Here is a 16530-nt window from a genome sequence, read left to right as displayed (position 1 = left end):
GTACTGAATAAAAATAGTGTTATTAAGTTTGCAATTAATGATCTGCAAATGTATAATAGTATTTTTGTTTATTGTATTCAGCAATAGCTGTATGACTCTTACATAATTACATCCACAAAAGCGAAAACAAAAAATTTTCTAAGCAGTTTCGCAAAATATTTGCGATGCATTTTTTACTTACATTATCTTATTCTATTTCGTAATTAAAATTTTATATTGGAATTTAAAACATTTATGTTATGAAAATGATTTATTTTAAATTAGTTAACTGTTAAACATTTTAGTCGTTCTTTGATTAAAAGTTAAAAATATTGTTATATTTGTTTTTATTTTCTTAATATTAAAATTGAAAGTTGTGTTTCAACTTAATGTATTCTCAAGAGAAAAATATTCATGTTGATTATTATTCTTTTTGTACCTTTCATTAGAATACAGATTCGGAATCCATAACAAGTGAATTTTATAGAAGGCAGCAGTGGCTGCGAGAAATAGGTAATTTTTATTAAATAATTAAAACTTATTTTTTATATATGACAATGTATTAATTCGCTTCAAAAAGTATAAAGCTGGAAAAAGTCAGCAAGTTTTGACTGCTCAAAAATATGCATCTATATTCAAGACTCACTAGATGTGAATTTGGAAAATAAAATAGGTTTGGAAAAGAAAGTGCAAAAATTCAGTTTTTCAGGTTTTGTATGTGGTCTAAACTTTAAAATAATATGAAATATTCTAATCTGAATATTACTTTCATTAATTTTATTTATAAATACTCTGATTTTAAGTAAAAGAAAAAAAGTAAAATTAAAAAAATTCTAAAGTTTAATTAAAGAATATAAAAGATTTGGACAATTTCTTTTCATAATACTATTAACACTTTATTGTTTTAAGATTTTATGTTTACCTTCAGATTTTTGATTAAATAATTAATATCTTTTTCATTTGCTTTATTATGTAGATAAGAAATTTTAAAAATAGTTTTTATTCATTTTATTTTCAAAATGTTTCATAATTTTGCAGCTTTTCAAATGAAGTTATAAGAAGTTGTTGAAGTTTGGAAAAAAAACAAGCAATTTTAATCTAAATTAAATTTGATTAAAAGTTTATTATTAAATTATGGAAATTTGTATTACAATTCTGTTAGCAGATGGTATTTCCTACTAGTACAATCAGTGAATCTTTTCTCATCAGACCTATAGCTTATTTTTTACCTGAACAAAAATTTCTTTCAAAACTTGCATTGAATAACATGCTAGAATGCCAGGTTTCTACAGTTGCTGTACTCTAAACTCAGTTAGGGTTTGAGTGAGGAGTTAATTGTGAATTTATTGATCTTTAACTCAAAGCAGTTAGTTTCTTTTTTTTCTTTATTTTTTTTAGTTATCTGCTTCAGTTAAAGTTAAAGAATACCAATTACAGTTAAAGAATACCAATTTTTAATCTTATTTTTTTGTAATTGATTTTTCTCACATTCTAAAATCTTAATTATTCATTATAGAAGAACAAAGACGCTTTCAGGAACAAATTCAAATGTCTCAAATGCAGGATTCTAATTGGTCTAATAAAGAGGAAACTGAAAGCATATCTGTTTCCATAGATGGTTCAGTCTTACCTGGAGCTGCTGATGCTTCAAAACGGTAAAATTTTTTTTGTCTGTTATGCGTATAAAATTGTTTTAAAAGCAATGCTTTCTAATAAACAAATACTGATAATAATTTAAAATTTTTATCAGCATTTTTGCTGTTTTTAATTTTGAACACATTGTATTTAGTTTTAACTTTTTTTAAAAGTTAATTTTCTTTGTCTTGGTTATATTTCTGTTTAAGTTAAATGAATGTTTAAAGACTTGGATACTTAACAGTTAATGTGTAAATACTTATTTCTACACAAAACTTTCTTGGAAAACAAATTTTTGATCTGAGGTTTGCCTTTTTAAAATAATACATCTGTAATTGATGTTTTAATACTTTATTCAGAGCTTGTTTTGAATTCATGAAATTCTGTTAAAAAGTTTGAGACAGCTTTAAGGATTTATTTCATGAATTTTTAAAGATTTTATCTTGCAATGCATATTTAATTACTTTATTTATTGTTTTAAAATTGAAGCTACCATTATCTGACTTAGAAATGTAGCTGACTGTTATGCATGCTATTGTAAATTAATGAATTATCTGTATATTGAGATTTTTCTTCTTGCCCTAGGGGTTGACCTTCTCCTGCCATTTTTGCTTTTGGTGACTGCTTCTATTGAGTTTTAACTTTTAAAAGTGTTGAGGTCTTTTTCAACACAATCAATCTCTGGGTGCGGTGGTGGCTCAGGGGATAGAACATTCGCCTCATAATGAGATGCACCGGGTTAGAATCCCAGCGATGTTTGAATACGCATCTGGTTTTCACCGATCATAGTGCTGACGTAAAATATCCCCAGTGGGTTAGTCTTCTTGTTCTCAAGCTAACCATGGCAGGTTTTCTAAGCTTTCCTCTATGTAATGCGAATGCGGGTTAGTTCCATCAAAAAGTCCTCCACGAAGGCAAATTTCTCCCACTACTTGATCCAAGAGTTCCCTTGTCTTCCAGAATCGGTTCAAAATTACAAGCTTATGGAGTTGAACATTGGTAGTCATAGTTCAACGCTGGTGATAAAATAAAATAAAATTTATAAGTTTGGGTCACATATGTTTTGTTTGTGACTGTTCAACAACGAGAATTTTGTTGGTTGTTCAGAGATGGCTATAAAATATAAAAATTCAATTTTTGGATGGGGGAATCTGGCCCTAGGTGTAATACCCATGGGCTTTGGTAGAAATATTTCAATAGGGTCTTGCATTCTGGCGTGATGACTAGTCAAATTTAGTCTTTAATTTGATTAATTTACTAATGGTTGTCTGTAGATTTTGTAAAGTTTTAAGTTAGATATTCGTTTGCATGATCTAATCAATTGTACCCCATCGAGTATGCTGCACAAAATCATTTTCTCAATTTTTAAAGCTTTCTCATCTTTGTTTTTAATTGCAAAATATTTTGACTTATTGTCTATATTTAAAGTTACTTTGATGTAATAAATGGCCAATATCTTTGTAAAATGAAATTATTTAAGTGTCTCTACTCTTGAACTATATAAATAAAAGTTAAAACAAAATGTAAAATTTTTTAAAATTACTTTCTCGTTTTAGAACTTATATGCGGGGTCAGGGATTTCAGTTAGATCCAGTTTCTGCTGCTCTTGCTGAGGAACGTCGAATGAAAGCTCAGGAATACCAACAAGCAATCAGACTTCAAATGGAAGAAAAGCAACAACGTGTTGAAATGGAAAGAGAAAGAAAAAAACTTGAAGAGGAAGCTGAAGAAAAGAGATTGCAAGCAGAGCGTGCTCGTATTCAGGCAGACTATGAAGAGGAACAGTTGAGAATAAAACAAAAAGCTGTAAATTTTATTTTTTTCTTGCTACTTTTTAACTACTTTATCAGAAATTAACAATTAGTTTTTAGATATTTTTTCTTATTTTTTTTAAATATAGTCTATTTGTTTCTGCAATATTTTTAGTTTATAATTTGTTGTTAATTTCAAAATGGCTGTTTTATTTCAAATTATGTATGCTTATCATGACATATTTATAAACCAGAAAAAGATTTAATATGTCATACTAAAGAGCAGAGGAAGTGTCTTTTAAAAATAATGTTTGATATTAATGTTTTTATAAATTTATTTTTATTTTTGGACAAATAAATGCGGGGTTATTCATAACTAAATAAATTTCTAGGCATGGCTGGTGTAAGGGCAGATGATCGTCCGGAATACTGGGGAAGTGGGGCTTCGAGCGAGACTCAGATTTAATGTTCTGTAAATTACTTATTTCCTCCTTTCTTAAAGTATTGTTTGCTTTAAAATATATATTTATTGGTTATTTTTTTCTTTATTATGTATTTTAGGTTAACTTTTTTTATGGTTAAAGTTTTCAGTAAGTAAAAGTTTTTCTAAAAATGGAAAGAATAGGGTGCAGCAGGAAAACAGTTGTTAGACATTGAATAGAATGAGTTTTGTATTTTCTGTATAGATTTAAGGTTCAGGAAACCATCCAACATGCAAGCTATGTTCTCAAAAGGTGAATGCTGCAGAAAAGCTAGGGGAGGAGTGACTTTGGAGAAACCATGAGTTCAAATTTGTGTCAATTGAGCCTGTGTGTCAAACACACTTTTAATATAATGTGAATTTGCTGATACAAATCTTAACATTTTATGTAGAAAATATTTCTATTTCATCCCAAAATGTTTTTCATCCAATAGATTTTTTTAAGATATTTGGGCTATTTAGAAACAAGACGTTAATTTCCAAGATAATTAGATAATTACCAAGCTCTTAGTAAATTTTAGGTTAACAACCAGAAACATGTATTTACTCTTACAATATTTTACATATTTTGTTCTTCAATATGTATTTAAAATAAATATTAAAGGATTTTTCTGGGAAACTGCAGTAAGAATTTTTTTTCCTCTAAAAATATTTTCTTATTGCAGGCATGATAACTTCTTTATTCATATAATTTATTATTGTTGTATTTAGCATGGCACATACATAGTTTATACATAGTTTTATATACCAATATTAGCCTGAGTAGAGAATATCTAATCTTTACCAAAAGTTATTTAATAGAAATAATAATTTAATATTACTATGAAGTCTATCCATTCTTTTAATAATGTGTTTTATACAAGGTTATTTTTAATTTATTTTAAGCGGTTATTTTTAAGTTAGTATATTTAATAAACAATTTATTAAGACATTGCTTGTCGCTTCATCATGAACAATTTTAGGTACAGCGAGTGAATAAAAAAAAATGGGGATTAAAAGGATACCAATCAATGGATCAGTCAGTAGGTGAATTAATACAAGTCAGCAATAAATAACAGTGAATTTATGGGTGAATCATTGAAGAACATTTTAATGAATGAATGAGTTTATAAATTTTAAAAATATTTATTAACCTATTAATTGTTTTACAGCAGTCGATAGCAAAAAATGTTTCCTTTTCAAAATGACTGCTTATTGTATGCAAATTACAATTTAGTGTTTATGCTTGTATATTTGTATGCCATTAAAGATTATGCTCATTAGGGGCTGTTCAAAAAGTACATACACAAAAATGGAGAAATTTTAACCCCCTCCCCCCTTCGTACATTACAGTACATAAGGTCTTACCCTCCCTTAGAGTATGTACATTTTATTAGTCTACCCCCCTTTTTCATAAAAATTAAAATAATTATGTTTTAAATAAAATTAAATATTTATTTAAGGAGTGTGTAGGAAAAAGTCAAATTTAAATTTGGTGTATGCTTATAATGTACATACTTTGTATAATACCTCCCCCCAACCATCGTAGAAAACCGTACAAAATAGCTAATCCCCTCCCCCCCTTCGGGATGCACGTACTTTTTGAATGGCCCCTTAACAATATTACCGAAAATAATTATTAATTCTAGAATACTTTAGGTGATATTCTCATTAATTAAACTAACTGTTTTCTTTTTTAACCTTGAATGCATTAATCGTAATTTATCTTATTCACATGTTTCCCAAATCAATGTTTAGGATTGATGTAGATTTTATAATTCTGATTGAAATAATGTAATTTAAAATGAAAAGGATTTCTCTACTGCATTGTGACTGCATCAGTGACTGCATCAGCAAGACAATTTAAGGATTTGAAAAAAAAATTTATTTCCCAAAACTGAGATAAGAGCGCCATTTTCAAATCGCATAGGGCGCGACGAAGTCTTCTGTCAGCACTGCTTCTAGGTGATACTTATGCACATTAGAATTGAAAATTGCATTACAGCACTCAACCCAAAATGTCTTTGTATGCTGTTAGTGTCTTTCCGTTATGGACCAGCTGTTCGTGAACATTTGTGCAAGTTCTTATATCTATCAAAATAAATGTAATATTTTTTAAAATTTTTATTTTAATCGATGGTTATTCAAAAATTGTGTTCAATTAATACTCATCAAATTGGTCCCCAAATCATTAAATTAGGATAAAACAGCTGCTTCTAGTTCTAATTTGAATGTAATTATTGACAAATAAATTATTAAAATTTTTATTAATTATAATTCAATTGATAATAAACAATTGCATGGAAGTATTTCTATGAATTTCTATCAATACTAAAATGTTTTATTGATTTTTTCCAGGAAATGGAAGAAAAGAAACACCAGGCTTTAGTTACTGCTGTTCAGCAAGCTCAGTTACAGGCAGAAATGGAAAAGAAATCTAGAAAAGTTCAGAAATTGCATCCTATGAATTCAGAAAACCAGAATATCGACTCTACAAATATTCAAACACATAGTGAAAATACAGATGTAGTATCGTTGACAAATAATATGGAATCAAAATTAAGAATAATCCAAAATTTGGAAGGTTGTATAAAAATATATTCAAATAATTATTGTTAATACTACTCTATTTTTCTTTATCTAATTTATGATTTATACTATATGTGTATTATTGATTTGCAATTGATAAAAATCATAAAACATATATTCAAATAGTTAATTTTTTAGTACTTATTTCATCAACTTAAAGCTACAGTATGAAAATTATACGGGAGTGAAATCTATGAAAATTAGCTCAAACCTACATGAGCAATATAAATTTTTCTAATTGGTTTAGATTTTTATAGAATATAGCTAAAACCACAAAACATTCTTTGTTCATTAAATGACTCTTTATACTAACTTTATTATTGTTATTTTATATAAATTTAACTTCCCTGTGATTAAAAATGCTTTTGTGTTAATTTTGCTCTAAATGCCAGTAAACTTTTTGCATCTTAGTGTCTTACTATTTCAATGTAATTTTCTTTTTATTATAAGAAAAGAACACAAGTACAATATTGTTCTAAGATAACTTCATTTTAAAACTATCTTTTTATAATTTTTATCATGTTCACAGATCCCAGCTGTGTTGATTCCTCTCTTAAAGATGATGACTTAATTCAAAATGAAACGAATTGTGATCCTTCTAATAAAAAAGATTTGGGTATTCAAACAGTGCCAATATCAGATAGCGAAAAAAGCTCTATATATGTTGTGGATAGAGTGTTAACTCCCTCAATATTTCGAGTAAGAGCAAGGGGAGGTTGTGGAAAAGACTTTGGAACACAGACTGACATTCATTATGGAAAATATCCAGTTGAAGATGCAGAGTCCACTGAGAGGTTTGTCATGCACTCCTTCTGGGCATTTTTCTCATTATTCATTTCATTTTACTTTTCTTAAAGCTTTTATTTGTTTTATAAAACTAATAATTTTGTTTGTGTGTAATTTAAACTATTTTTACTTAAGGGAACACCAGATATTTAATTTTTATTTGTTGTTAGCCTCATTTTTCCTGTATTAAATTATTAGGCTTATTAAAAAGACAGATAATTTGGTATTTAGTTGGATGTATGCTTTAGAGATTAGTTCGGGCTCACTTTTGGAGATTTGAGCCCATCCGGGATACATTGGATTACTTAGAGTCTGAGATATATGTCGAATAATTTCTTCTGTCCTTAGTATGCGGATAACTAATCTTTAAAAATATACATTAATAAATGAAAGCTGCATAATTATAGGTTAATAATATGCAAAATGCATGTGATATAAAATAAAAATTGTCGAGAAATGTTCTTCCTTTCTGTTGGAACATACTTTTGCAGACAAGGACTATGATATACTCGGAAGCTCTGCCTCTGCTAGCTAACACTCGCTAAGCCCCAATACAGTCAACTATGGATAATAATTAAGTTGTAATATGGCCAGTGGTTTAATAATTAATATATATATGAGTGTATTAATTCATTTTCATTGCTAGGCACTTTAATTAAACCCCATTTTTAGGGCACATTAATTTTTAACTCTTCCCCTCTTCAAGCTGAGATCAGTTAGCGGAATAGTTTTGTTTTTAAAAGACTGGAAAGCAGCGCCATTGTTACATGGATTGCCATTTCGCTCAGCCAGGAATGAATTTCCCCAATGGTCTGCAGCTAAAAAGCGGAGACCTTTAAGAGCACAGTTGCAAATGTTGGGGCGACGGTAAAATTTTTTTCCTTTGAGACATTCATATTAGTTTTTCGCTTGATGCAGGTGATATCAGACAAACTCATGCCACAGGGTGGCATTTTTTAGAAAAATGTTTTTACTCTCAGGAGGAACATTGTCGACTGAAGATCTAATATTCCCCCCCCCCCTTAAATTTAATTTATTAGCGCCTTAGTTTATATTATGCTTGAATTATATATGTATTGATTCTTAAATTTTGGCCATGTGTGCAAAACTTTTAACTAATTTGTTTGTATATTAAGCCATCCTTTTTCTTTATCACATACCAAGTCAACATCCTTACTTTTTTTAAAATCTAAATAGTCAGATTTGTCACAACAGGGAAAACCTGAGAAATACAGGAGATTTAAAAGTCACCTAAAATGACAGGGCAATGCCGGGAATTTTGAGCTTTCCCTTACTAACTGGGAAAATACAGGGAATTTTATTTCTTATTTTCTTCTTTTAAAAGTGTTTACCACTCAAAGCGATATTTAAGGATGATATTTCATCTATACTAAATTATTTTATTTACTATAGCATTACTTGGTTTAAGTATTTTAAACTGCTCCTAATTTCTTTAAGTTTTTCCTTCTTAAGTTTCTTTTTTCTTAAGCAATTAAAACTATTATTGCTAGATTGATCACTCAAGAGCGTAGTGATTGTGTGTTTCCTCTTAATATATTGTGATAATATGTACAGGGAAAGCACAGGGAATTTTTTTTCCAGATTTGAATGGCGACCCTGATAGTGGTGGGTTTGTATGCCTTTCAACTTTCATAGCAGTTAACTTTTAGCTTTCAGCCAAAGATTTTTTGCATTGCTAGTGGGTAAAAGAAAAATAATTTTTTTATTAGCAGTATTGTTTTTGTAATTTTTTTTAGCTCTCATAATTTATAGGTCCTTTACTATATACGTGTTTGAACCATTTGTATGGAAAACTATATTTTTTATGTTATGTTGTCCTTTTTACTAACAATTTTCATCCGAATTCCTTTTCTATTAAAGGGGTTTAGGAAGCTAAAATATTCTTAAAACTTTATCATGTGGGTACCACAGGATCAAACTGTTCTTTGGTGAAACAGAATTTGTGATTTTATGAAGTTTTGCTTTCAAGTTATATAGTTAATTAGAAATTCTAAATTGTTGAACTGAAGAGTTGTTTGTTCTAAGAGTTTTTTTAAAATTGCATTTTATAGTACATATTTAGATTTAGCTTTAGCTTCTAGCCATAAATTAAAGGCTTATTTTTACATTAACAGCAGTTGAATAATAAATATGTTATTGTCATTAGTTTTTATTGAGTGTGAGCTTAAATTAACTTTTCAAATTACTTTTTGAAGCTATGAAAAATAATTAAATTTCCAATTGAACTTTTTTACTTTAGTTGTTTATTCTTATTTATTGCCTTTAAATTGAGGTTACAAAATATGTTTATTTTCAGTAATACCAGCTCATTCCACAGTCCAGTTGCAAAACGAATAGTACGTGTGCAGCATAGCAAGCCTTACAAAGCTCAACGTCGGCCATTGTGCAATGATTCCATTCCTGTAAATGAACGCCCTAAATGGGGTGTGAATCAACCCTCTAAATCATATGTTAGAATGACTGATAGAGATCCCCATTTTACTAAACGGAAGAGGATGCAAGAATTAAGAAAGCAACATTGGGCCCGAGAACTTGCAGCACAGAAATCCACCGATTCTTCACATCAACCTATTGCTCCCTATTCCAATTTAAGAGGTCGTAGGGTTGCCAGTAGTTCAGATTGTACTCTTGGATACAGCAGTTCTGAATTTGAAACAAGGTATTTTAAAACCTTGAATAAACCTTGATTATATTCTAACTGAAGAAATATTGAATATATTTGTATTCTTTTTAGCAAAAAATGTTTTTAAGAAATGAAAATACAGTCGAACCCTATATAGTGAACCGTCTGCAGACTCAGTAATGTGTCCACTATAACCGATGGTTTACTATATCCAAATTTTTTGAGGAATATTTTTTGCATAAGACAGTTGAATGAATGAAAATTGGCTTTGCAATTTTGCATAAGTTGTTTAAAAAATTATTAACTAATTAACAGATAATAAAGCAAAAATTCATGGAAAAAGTAATTACGTCGCTAAATATTAGTTTTATTTTCACTTTTTATGAAAAAAATTTGTGATTTTTGATTGAACACAATTTGATTTTAAATTGAGTTCATCAATTTTCTTATCTACAATGTGCAAAGAATGCAAGATTTTTACATTTTGAACAAGATTTCGAACCATCTTAACAAAGCATCTTCTACGTTTTCTCTTTCAGCTCCACGCAGTTTTTTCGATGAAACCATGTTTTTGTCGTATGCCGCAAGAATTGCACTTCGATTTTTCCAAATGTTTGAAACTGTAGATTTTGACAAGGAAAATTCCTTACACAGTGTCGATTGATTGGTTCCATCATCAATACGCTTTACAATTTTAACTTTGTCCTCTATCGAAAACGCTTTTCTCTTTAGAGAATTTGCCATTTTCACTGCTTTTGAAATAAAAATCTTGTCTCAAATAGATAATGTAAGAATATGAAGAGAGCAGCTGTAGAATGAGTTAAATTGTTCCCCTTCTTGATTGTCAAGGGGTGATTTGTAAAGAATATGGTTTGAACAGAGAAGAAAATTCCAAAAATTCAGCAGGTGGCCATGTTAACTAGTTGTAGAGCAAGCTTGTCAGGGAGGGGGGAGTATAAGATAAATGATCTCTTTGACATTTATTACAGTATAGTTAAAAGTGATAAGCATAAAGAAGAGTAATATGACACATTTTATAGGACTGCATTCATTTTCAGTCCCAACACCTACAAGTTTAAAGATGGAGGACTGAAAAAGATATTTAAAGAAATGAAATTTGAGTCCACTATAACCGAGTTTCCAAGTTCTAAGCTGTTCACTATAAGCGTTAAAAATAACATTATTTAAATAGGAATACGGACGGGACCGCTAAAAAAGTTCACTACATCCGAGTGTTCACTATATCCCATATTTATATTTGAATTATTGTTTAGCAATTCTTATATTTTAAAAAGTAAAATATCATTTTTCAAAAAAAAAAAAGAAAAAAAAAAACACTAGTTATAAGTTTTTGAAAATATATTTTGTTTTTACTGCATTGTATTTTACTCTTTTCACTGCATAGCCTAAAAGCAATTCTTTTTGAAAAATAGTTCCTCTTCTTATTCATATTCACTTGAATAAATAATACATTACTTAGGATGTGTAAAGATAAAGTAGTTACACATGTGGATTAATATACATATTTATTGGATGCATGTACGTCTGATGAACAATTTGATTTGAATTTTGATTAATAGAACAAATGTACAGCTTGAAATAACATCAATAAAATATTTTGAGATTTTCCACATATATCTAATAGCGGACAAAACAACTTTATCTAGATAAAATTAACATATTGTAAGGACAACATTATTTTAAACACATCAAATAAACTTAATTGCTGTTAATCAAGCTACGAGATTACTCCACATTCTTATTGTGAAGTGCTTTTGAAGTATTGCATGGTCGAATTTCTTCAAAAAATGCAGCAAAAAAGAAAAGCAGTCATTCGTCTTGTTCTTCAAGCAATGAACATTGCCTCAATATCTTTAATTGATGCAAGGGAAAAATATGAAGTAACTATTTTAATTAAAGAAGGAATATTTGACCATAATGATTGATGGAAAAAATTGGCTGTTATCAATAGAAAGATTAAATTATTGTGCGAAACAGGTGATGTTAGAGGAGAAGGGTTACATCAGGCTGAAAGATGATTACCATTATAACTCCAACTAGAACAATAACCTACAACTTTATTCTATTATAAGAAATCATGTGTAACAAACATATATTATTAAAAAAGGGAACCAATGGTACCAATATGTGAAGGAACCAATCGATAAACTAGGTTCAAGCACCCTACATACTGTGATGGAAAAAACCGATCAAATTGGTTTGAGTACTGAAGAGTCGCTGGTTGTAATCTTCTATGCTGAATCTGAAATGAACTGAATTCAATTTAATGGTATATGCATATATATATATATATCTGCAAAAGCTTTTTTTTTCTCTCTTAATTTCTTTACCTTATATTTATTAAAAGTTAAGTTTTAATTTAGAGTTTCAACCTTTATCTTTTGCAATAGTTATACTATTTCAAAGAGCACACAACATTGTCACTAAAAACACTTTTCCATATGTGATGCTACTTTATATATATACAAGGTGTTGAAAGAAATTCAACTGGCTAACACAAGGAGGTGATAAAGTGCTCTAAGAGAATGAAAATGTATTATAGAAAATGAAATCATTAACCACATTGAGATGGGGAAAAATACTGAGAGACCCTGAATCTAAAAGATATGAAAGGTAGCGCCAGCATCAGCCAGAGAGTTAGGTGACCGAGGCAGTGGCCTTACGCCTCTCACTCCTGTTAAGAAGTTTTTTTTTCTTCCTTTCAGTAATTTTGTTGTATTATTTTAGAAAAGTACTTTTTATCAATTTTTTTTGAGGTTTAAATATTTTTAATAATTTATGAGTAAAATATGCATGCGAAATTTCATAAAAATTAAATGACAAAAAGAAAGAAGAAAACTAAATTTAAAATAGTAGCTTTAGGCCATATATTTTTAGTTTACATAAATAAAAGCAGTAAATTCTTGTCACTTTTTTCTTTTATTCATTTAACGGTAGTCTAAGGGAATGGATTGGATGCATGGGTTCTGTTGCATGGCCTTCATGTTTGCTGGATCTTAATCTTCTGGATTTCATAAGGGGTAAACTTAAATTACTAGTTGATGCAACATTTCGGGACATCATAGGACATAGGGGAGGGTGTTTAGAGTATATTGTCATTGCTTTTGCAGACCATCTAAAGTACACCTGACTTGTTATCTGAGGAATGGTATTTACATCATTGTAGACTATGCATCGATGTCAACTGGCATCACTTTAAACTACTCTTTTAATTATGAATAAAACTTTTATGTGGTTTTTCACTGTGACAATAAAATGTGCATGTTTTTTTTTCTTTTCAATTTTCAACACTTTCCCAAAGTGATTTGCGATCCCATGTGGGTAAATGTTCTTCCTCTTCATGACTTTTATTATCCCATATAAAAATGATGATGTTCAACAAAAAGCCTTGTTTATTTGTAAATGGATGTGTAAACAGAAGCAAACTGTGTAAAAATTAAGTTTTACAAATCAATAAATTTTAGAAAAAGGGGAAAAAAAAGGCAGTGAATGTCTGAAGAAATGAATGTCCATAGAATATTCAGCCAGCTTTTAAATTGATTAACTGGTTATTTTAAGAAGTACATTTGTTAGTCTATTTTTTTAAAAACTTTATACTGTAGGTTTTCCAGCATTAAAAAACTGATTTTTCCTATGTTTTAGTATTGGAAAGTAGTGTATAGTAGAAAAATGACATGACAAATTTGCTAAGGTCCTTGGATGACTAAAAGCCTTCTCTTATTAAAGGCTAAACTAATTATAATTTAGAGTCAATTATAAATTTAGGTATAATGCTTGCTTAAACAATTTCAACAAGTAAATGAAAAAAAGTACTTGAAGTATAAAGTAGAGAATCTAGAGATAGAAGTTTAGATAGCAATTACGGGAAAGTACCTATCTATAGTTTGAATAAAGATTAAGCTCTATGGAATATTTAAATGAAAGTTGATTTTCTGATGACTTTACTGTATATACTTAACTAGTTTAAATTCTGTATTCCTCTCATAGGTCTTATCGTCAAATTAGAAGTAATTCTACTCCTCGTTATCAACAACCATCTGGATTCCGTTCTGATTGTGGTTCTGCTGAAACTATTGCTTACTTTAACTACAGCCCATCAACTCATGCCAATCATCTTTCACAGTCATATCTTCAGCGTAGAGACTCAATTAGTTCAGACAATCTTCCATCTATTATTGGTGGCTCTGAACCATCACCAACACGGCACGCAGAAAGGTTCTCTATACCATCATGTGGTGGGGGAAGTCTTCCACCAATGCGTCGCAAATGGCATAGTCAAGAAATATTCCACCCGTCCAGTAACTGTCATGTTTTTTCACCCCCTCATGTACCTGGAGTGTATCCCCGTTTGCTTTGTCGCCCTTTTCATTGTAACTTACCACCACCTGTTGCACCACAACGAAGAAAATGGAGTGATCAGGAAAGTTTTGATTTGGAAAGTGTTGTGCGTTCGAGAGTAGCTGATGGTAGTCGAGCATCCTCTGCTGAAAGTACTGAGAAGAGTGATGCTGCTTCTGTGTCTTCAGCTACTAGTTCTGCAAAGTCAAAATCTTCCGTCCAGGTATTTGTTTAACACTTTTGTAGTAGATTTTCAATTAACTGTAATCATATTATCTTAGTTTCTAATTATCTAAGACACTTACCTCCAAAAAAGGCATTCTTAACAAAACATGAGGTAAACTTCACTTCCATTTTTATTTTTGTTATCCTACTACAAGTAAATGTAATTCTAAATAATGCCAGTAAAAGCACAACACACTAAAAGCTAGCAAAAAAAAAAAGGATTTTCTTAAAATGAATTGTGCATTGATTGTTTTTGCACTTTTATCATATAATGTTTATTACTTCTTACATTATCCATAACTTGTACTCAGAAGATGAAAGTAAATTATCCAAATATGATTATGTTTTGATTTTTTTAAACTAGATAAATATAGTTTAATCTACGTATAGGATTTTAAAAAAATGAATCTTTTTCACAAAATAGCAGTATTTTGAAAAAAATTCAAATTATGACATAAATTAAGTAATAACAATCATACATTTTCAATCCCCATAGTTAATTGCAAGTCTACGGGATTTTTGAAAGAATTTCAACTATGTTTTTAATTGTACTTAATAAATCTCTTTTCAGAATCCTTTAGTTTGCCCAGAAGTTGTTACTGGTAGACCCACTCCACGTCAAGATAGAATTTTACAGAACTTATCCTCTTTAAGACAGGTAAGGTGTTGATATTTGATAACAGAATTGAACATTAAAGTTTTCTTTCTTTCTTTCTTTGGTATGCAAAAATTTTGGTATTTATGAATTTTTTTTCTGAAATGAAATTAAAATTAAATCAGACTTTGACCTTCTAATGATAAATATGCTTTCCTTTATTGTGGAGCTATGAACTAAGTGTTGTTTAAAAAATAAAGATTATTTTTCAATTTACAAGTAGAACTCAAAAAACTAAAATTTTTATTATTTCTATATATGTTTGTAAATCAGGACCTTCACAGTACATAATTTTAGTTGCTAGAGGCATCTATTGTCGTGAAAATGAACCATAATCAATTATATGTTTTGTAAATTTTGTAATTATAAGTTTTTATTGAAATTTTTAATAAGTATGACATATATTTATATACTGTAAGGTTATATTTTTCACGTATTATTTGATTTCATTTTTGCATTTTCATTTTAGTATACTTTGAAAAATGCACATCATTATTTTTTTCTATAATTGTTTTATTCTTTTACAGGGCTTGCTTAAGAAACAGAAGGAATTAGAAAGTTTAATTAGACGGCCACCACCTTTTTATTCTTGATGTAAAATTTATATTTTACCTAAAGAAATAACTGTATTTTAAAGTGTACAGATGAGAAACTAGTTATAAATAAGCTTTATTTCATTTTACATTCTAGTCTGTTTAAATACTTCATTTATTTTGTTAAAGAAACAAATATAACTGGTGATACATGAATAGAATTAAGTGTTTCATAATATCGTTTCTCTATGTTTCACTTATTTATTTCTTTTTAATCCAGTCATTATTAAACTATAAATTTTTGAATTTATTCATTTTAATTCATGTTTATATGTTGATTTTAGTATGTACCTCAGATGTATTCCATATTTCCATGACACTCAGAATTGTATGAATAAAAACTACAGATATTACTTTTCTAATAACTGTACTTATATAAATAATTTTAATTTAAAATAATTTTGATCTTATATTAAAAACACAAGTTTTTTTTGTTTTTAAAGTTTTTTTAAAATTGATTTATTGGAAAATTATAGTTATTTGATTGTTAACCCTTGAATAAATTAATAGTGATAAATTTTGTTATTTATATATTTTTTTAATCAATGTATTCTTGTGAATATTTAATTTGATTTGAATATTGCATATTTGAATATTAGGAAGACATTGGAAAAATATAGATTAATCGAATAAATATAAACTTTCATTTTTTGGAAATAACAAGAATTGATTTTTTATGCATAATGTTAATGAAATAAAAGTTAATGACAGTTTCATACATGACTGAAAATATAGAAAAGTTAATTATACTTGCAATCTACAATTTTACATAATATTTGAGCATGTTTTTCTGTTGAGTGTAACCTATTGTTATTCGTTAAATTTCGAAAATTTTTATTATTGTATAATCATTG

At 28.8% G+C, this 16530-nt stretch overlaps 1 protein-coding gene across 1 annotated transcript in view; it reads left to right on the top strand.

The window, feature by feature from the left end:
* LOC107452568 (coiled-coil domain-containing protein 66) overlaps positions 1-15812 on the top strand; it is a 47904-nt gene extending 32092 nt beyond the window's left edge. Inside the window, exons 7-15 of the mRNA XM_043046749.2 lie at positions 429-492; positions 1496-1634; positions 3171-3420; positions 6184-6409; positions 6944-7208; positions 9518-9880; positions 13853-14426; positions 15000-15086; positions 15611-15812. Coding sequence (XP_042902683.1) covers positions 429-492; positions 1496-1634; positions 3171-3420; positions 6184-6409; positions 6944-7208; positions 9518-9880; positions 13853-14426; positions 15000-15086; positions 15611-15676 — 2034 coding nt within the window. The 3' untranslated portion in view covers positions 15677-15812. The remainder of the gene's footprint in view (positions 1-428; positions 493-1495; positions 1635-3170; positions 3421-6183; positions 6410-6943; positions 7209-9517; positions 9881-13852; positions 14427-14999; positions 15087-15610) is intronic.
* Positions 15813-16530: the final 718 nt, after the last annotated feature.

Source organism: Parasteatoda tepidariorum, chromosome 2, assembly GCF_043381705.1.
Source record: "Parasteatoda tepidariorum isolate YZ-2023 chromosome 2, CAS_Ptep_4.0, whole genome shotgun sequence".
Classification (NCBI taxonomy): domain Eukaryota; kingdom Metazoa; phylum Arthropoda; class Arachnida; order Araneae; family Theridiidae; genus Parasteatoda; species Parasteatoda tepidariorum.
The sequence above is the reverse complement of the archived record's forward strand: the minus strand, read 5'-3'. Positions and strand labels throughout refer to the sequence as shown.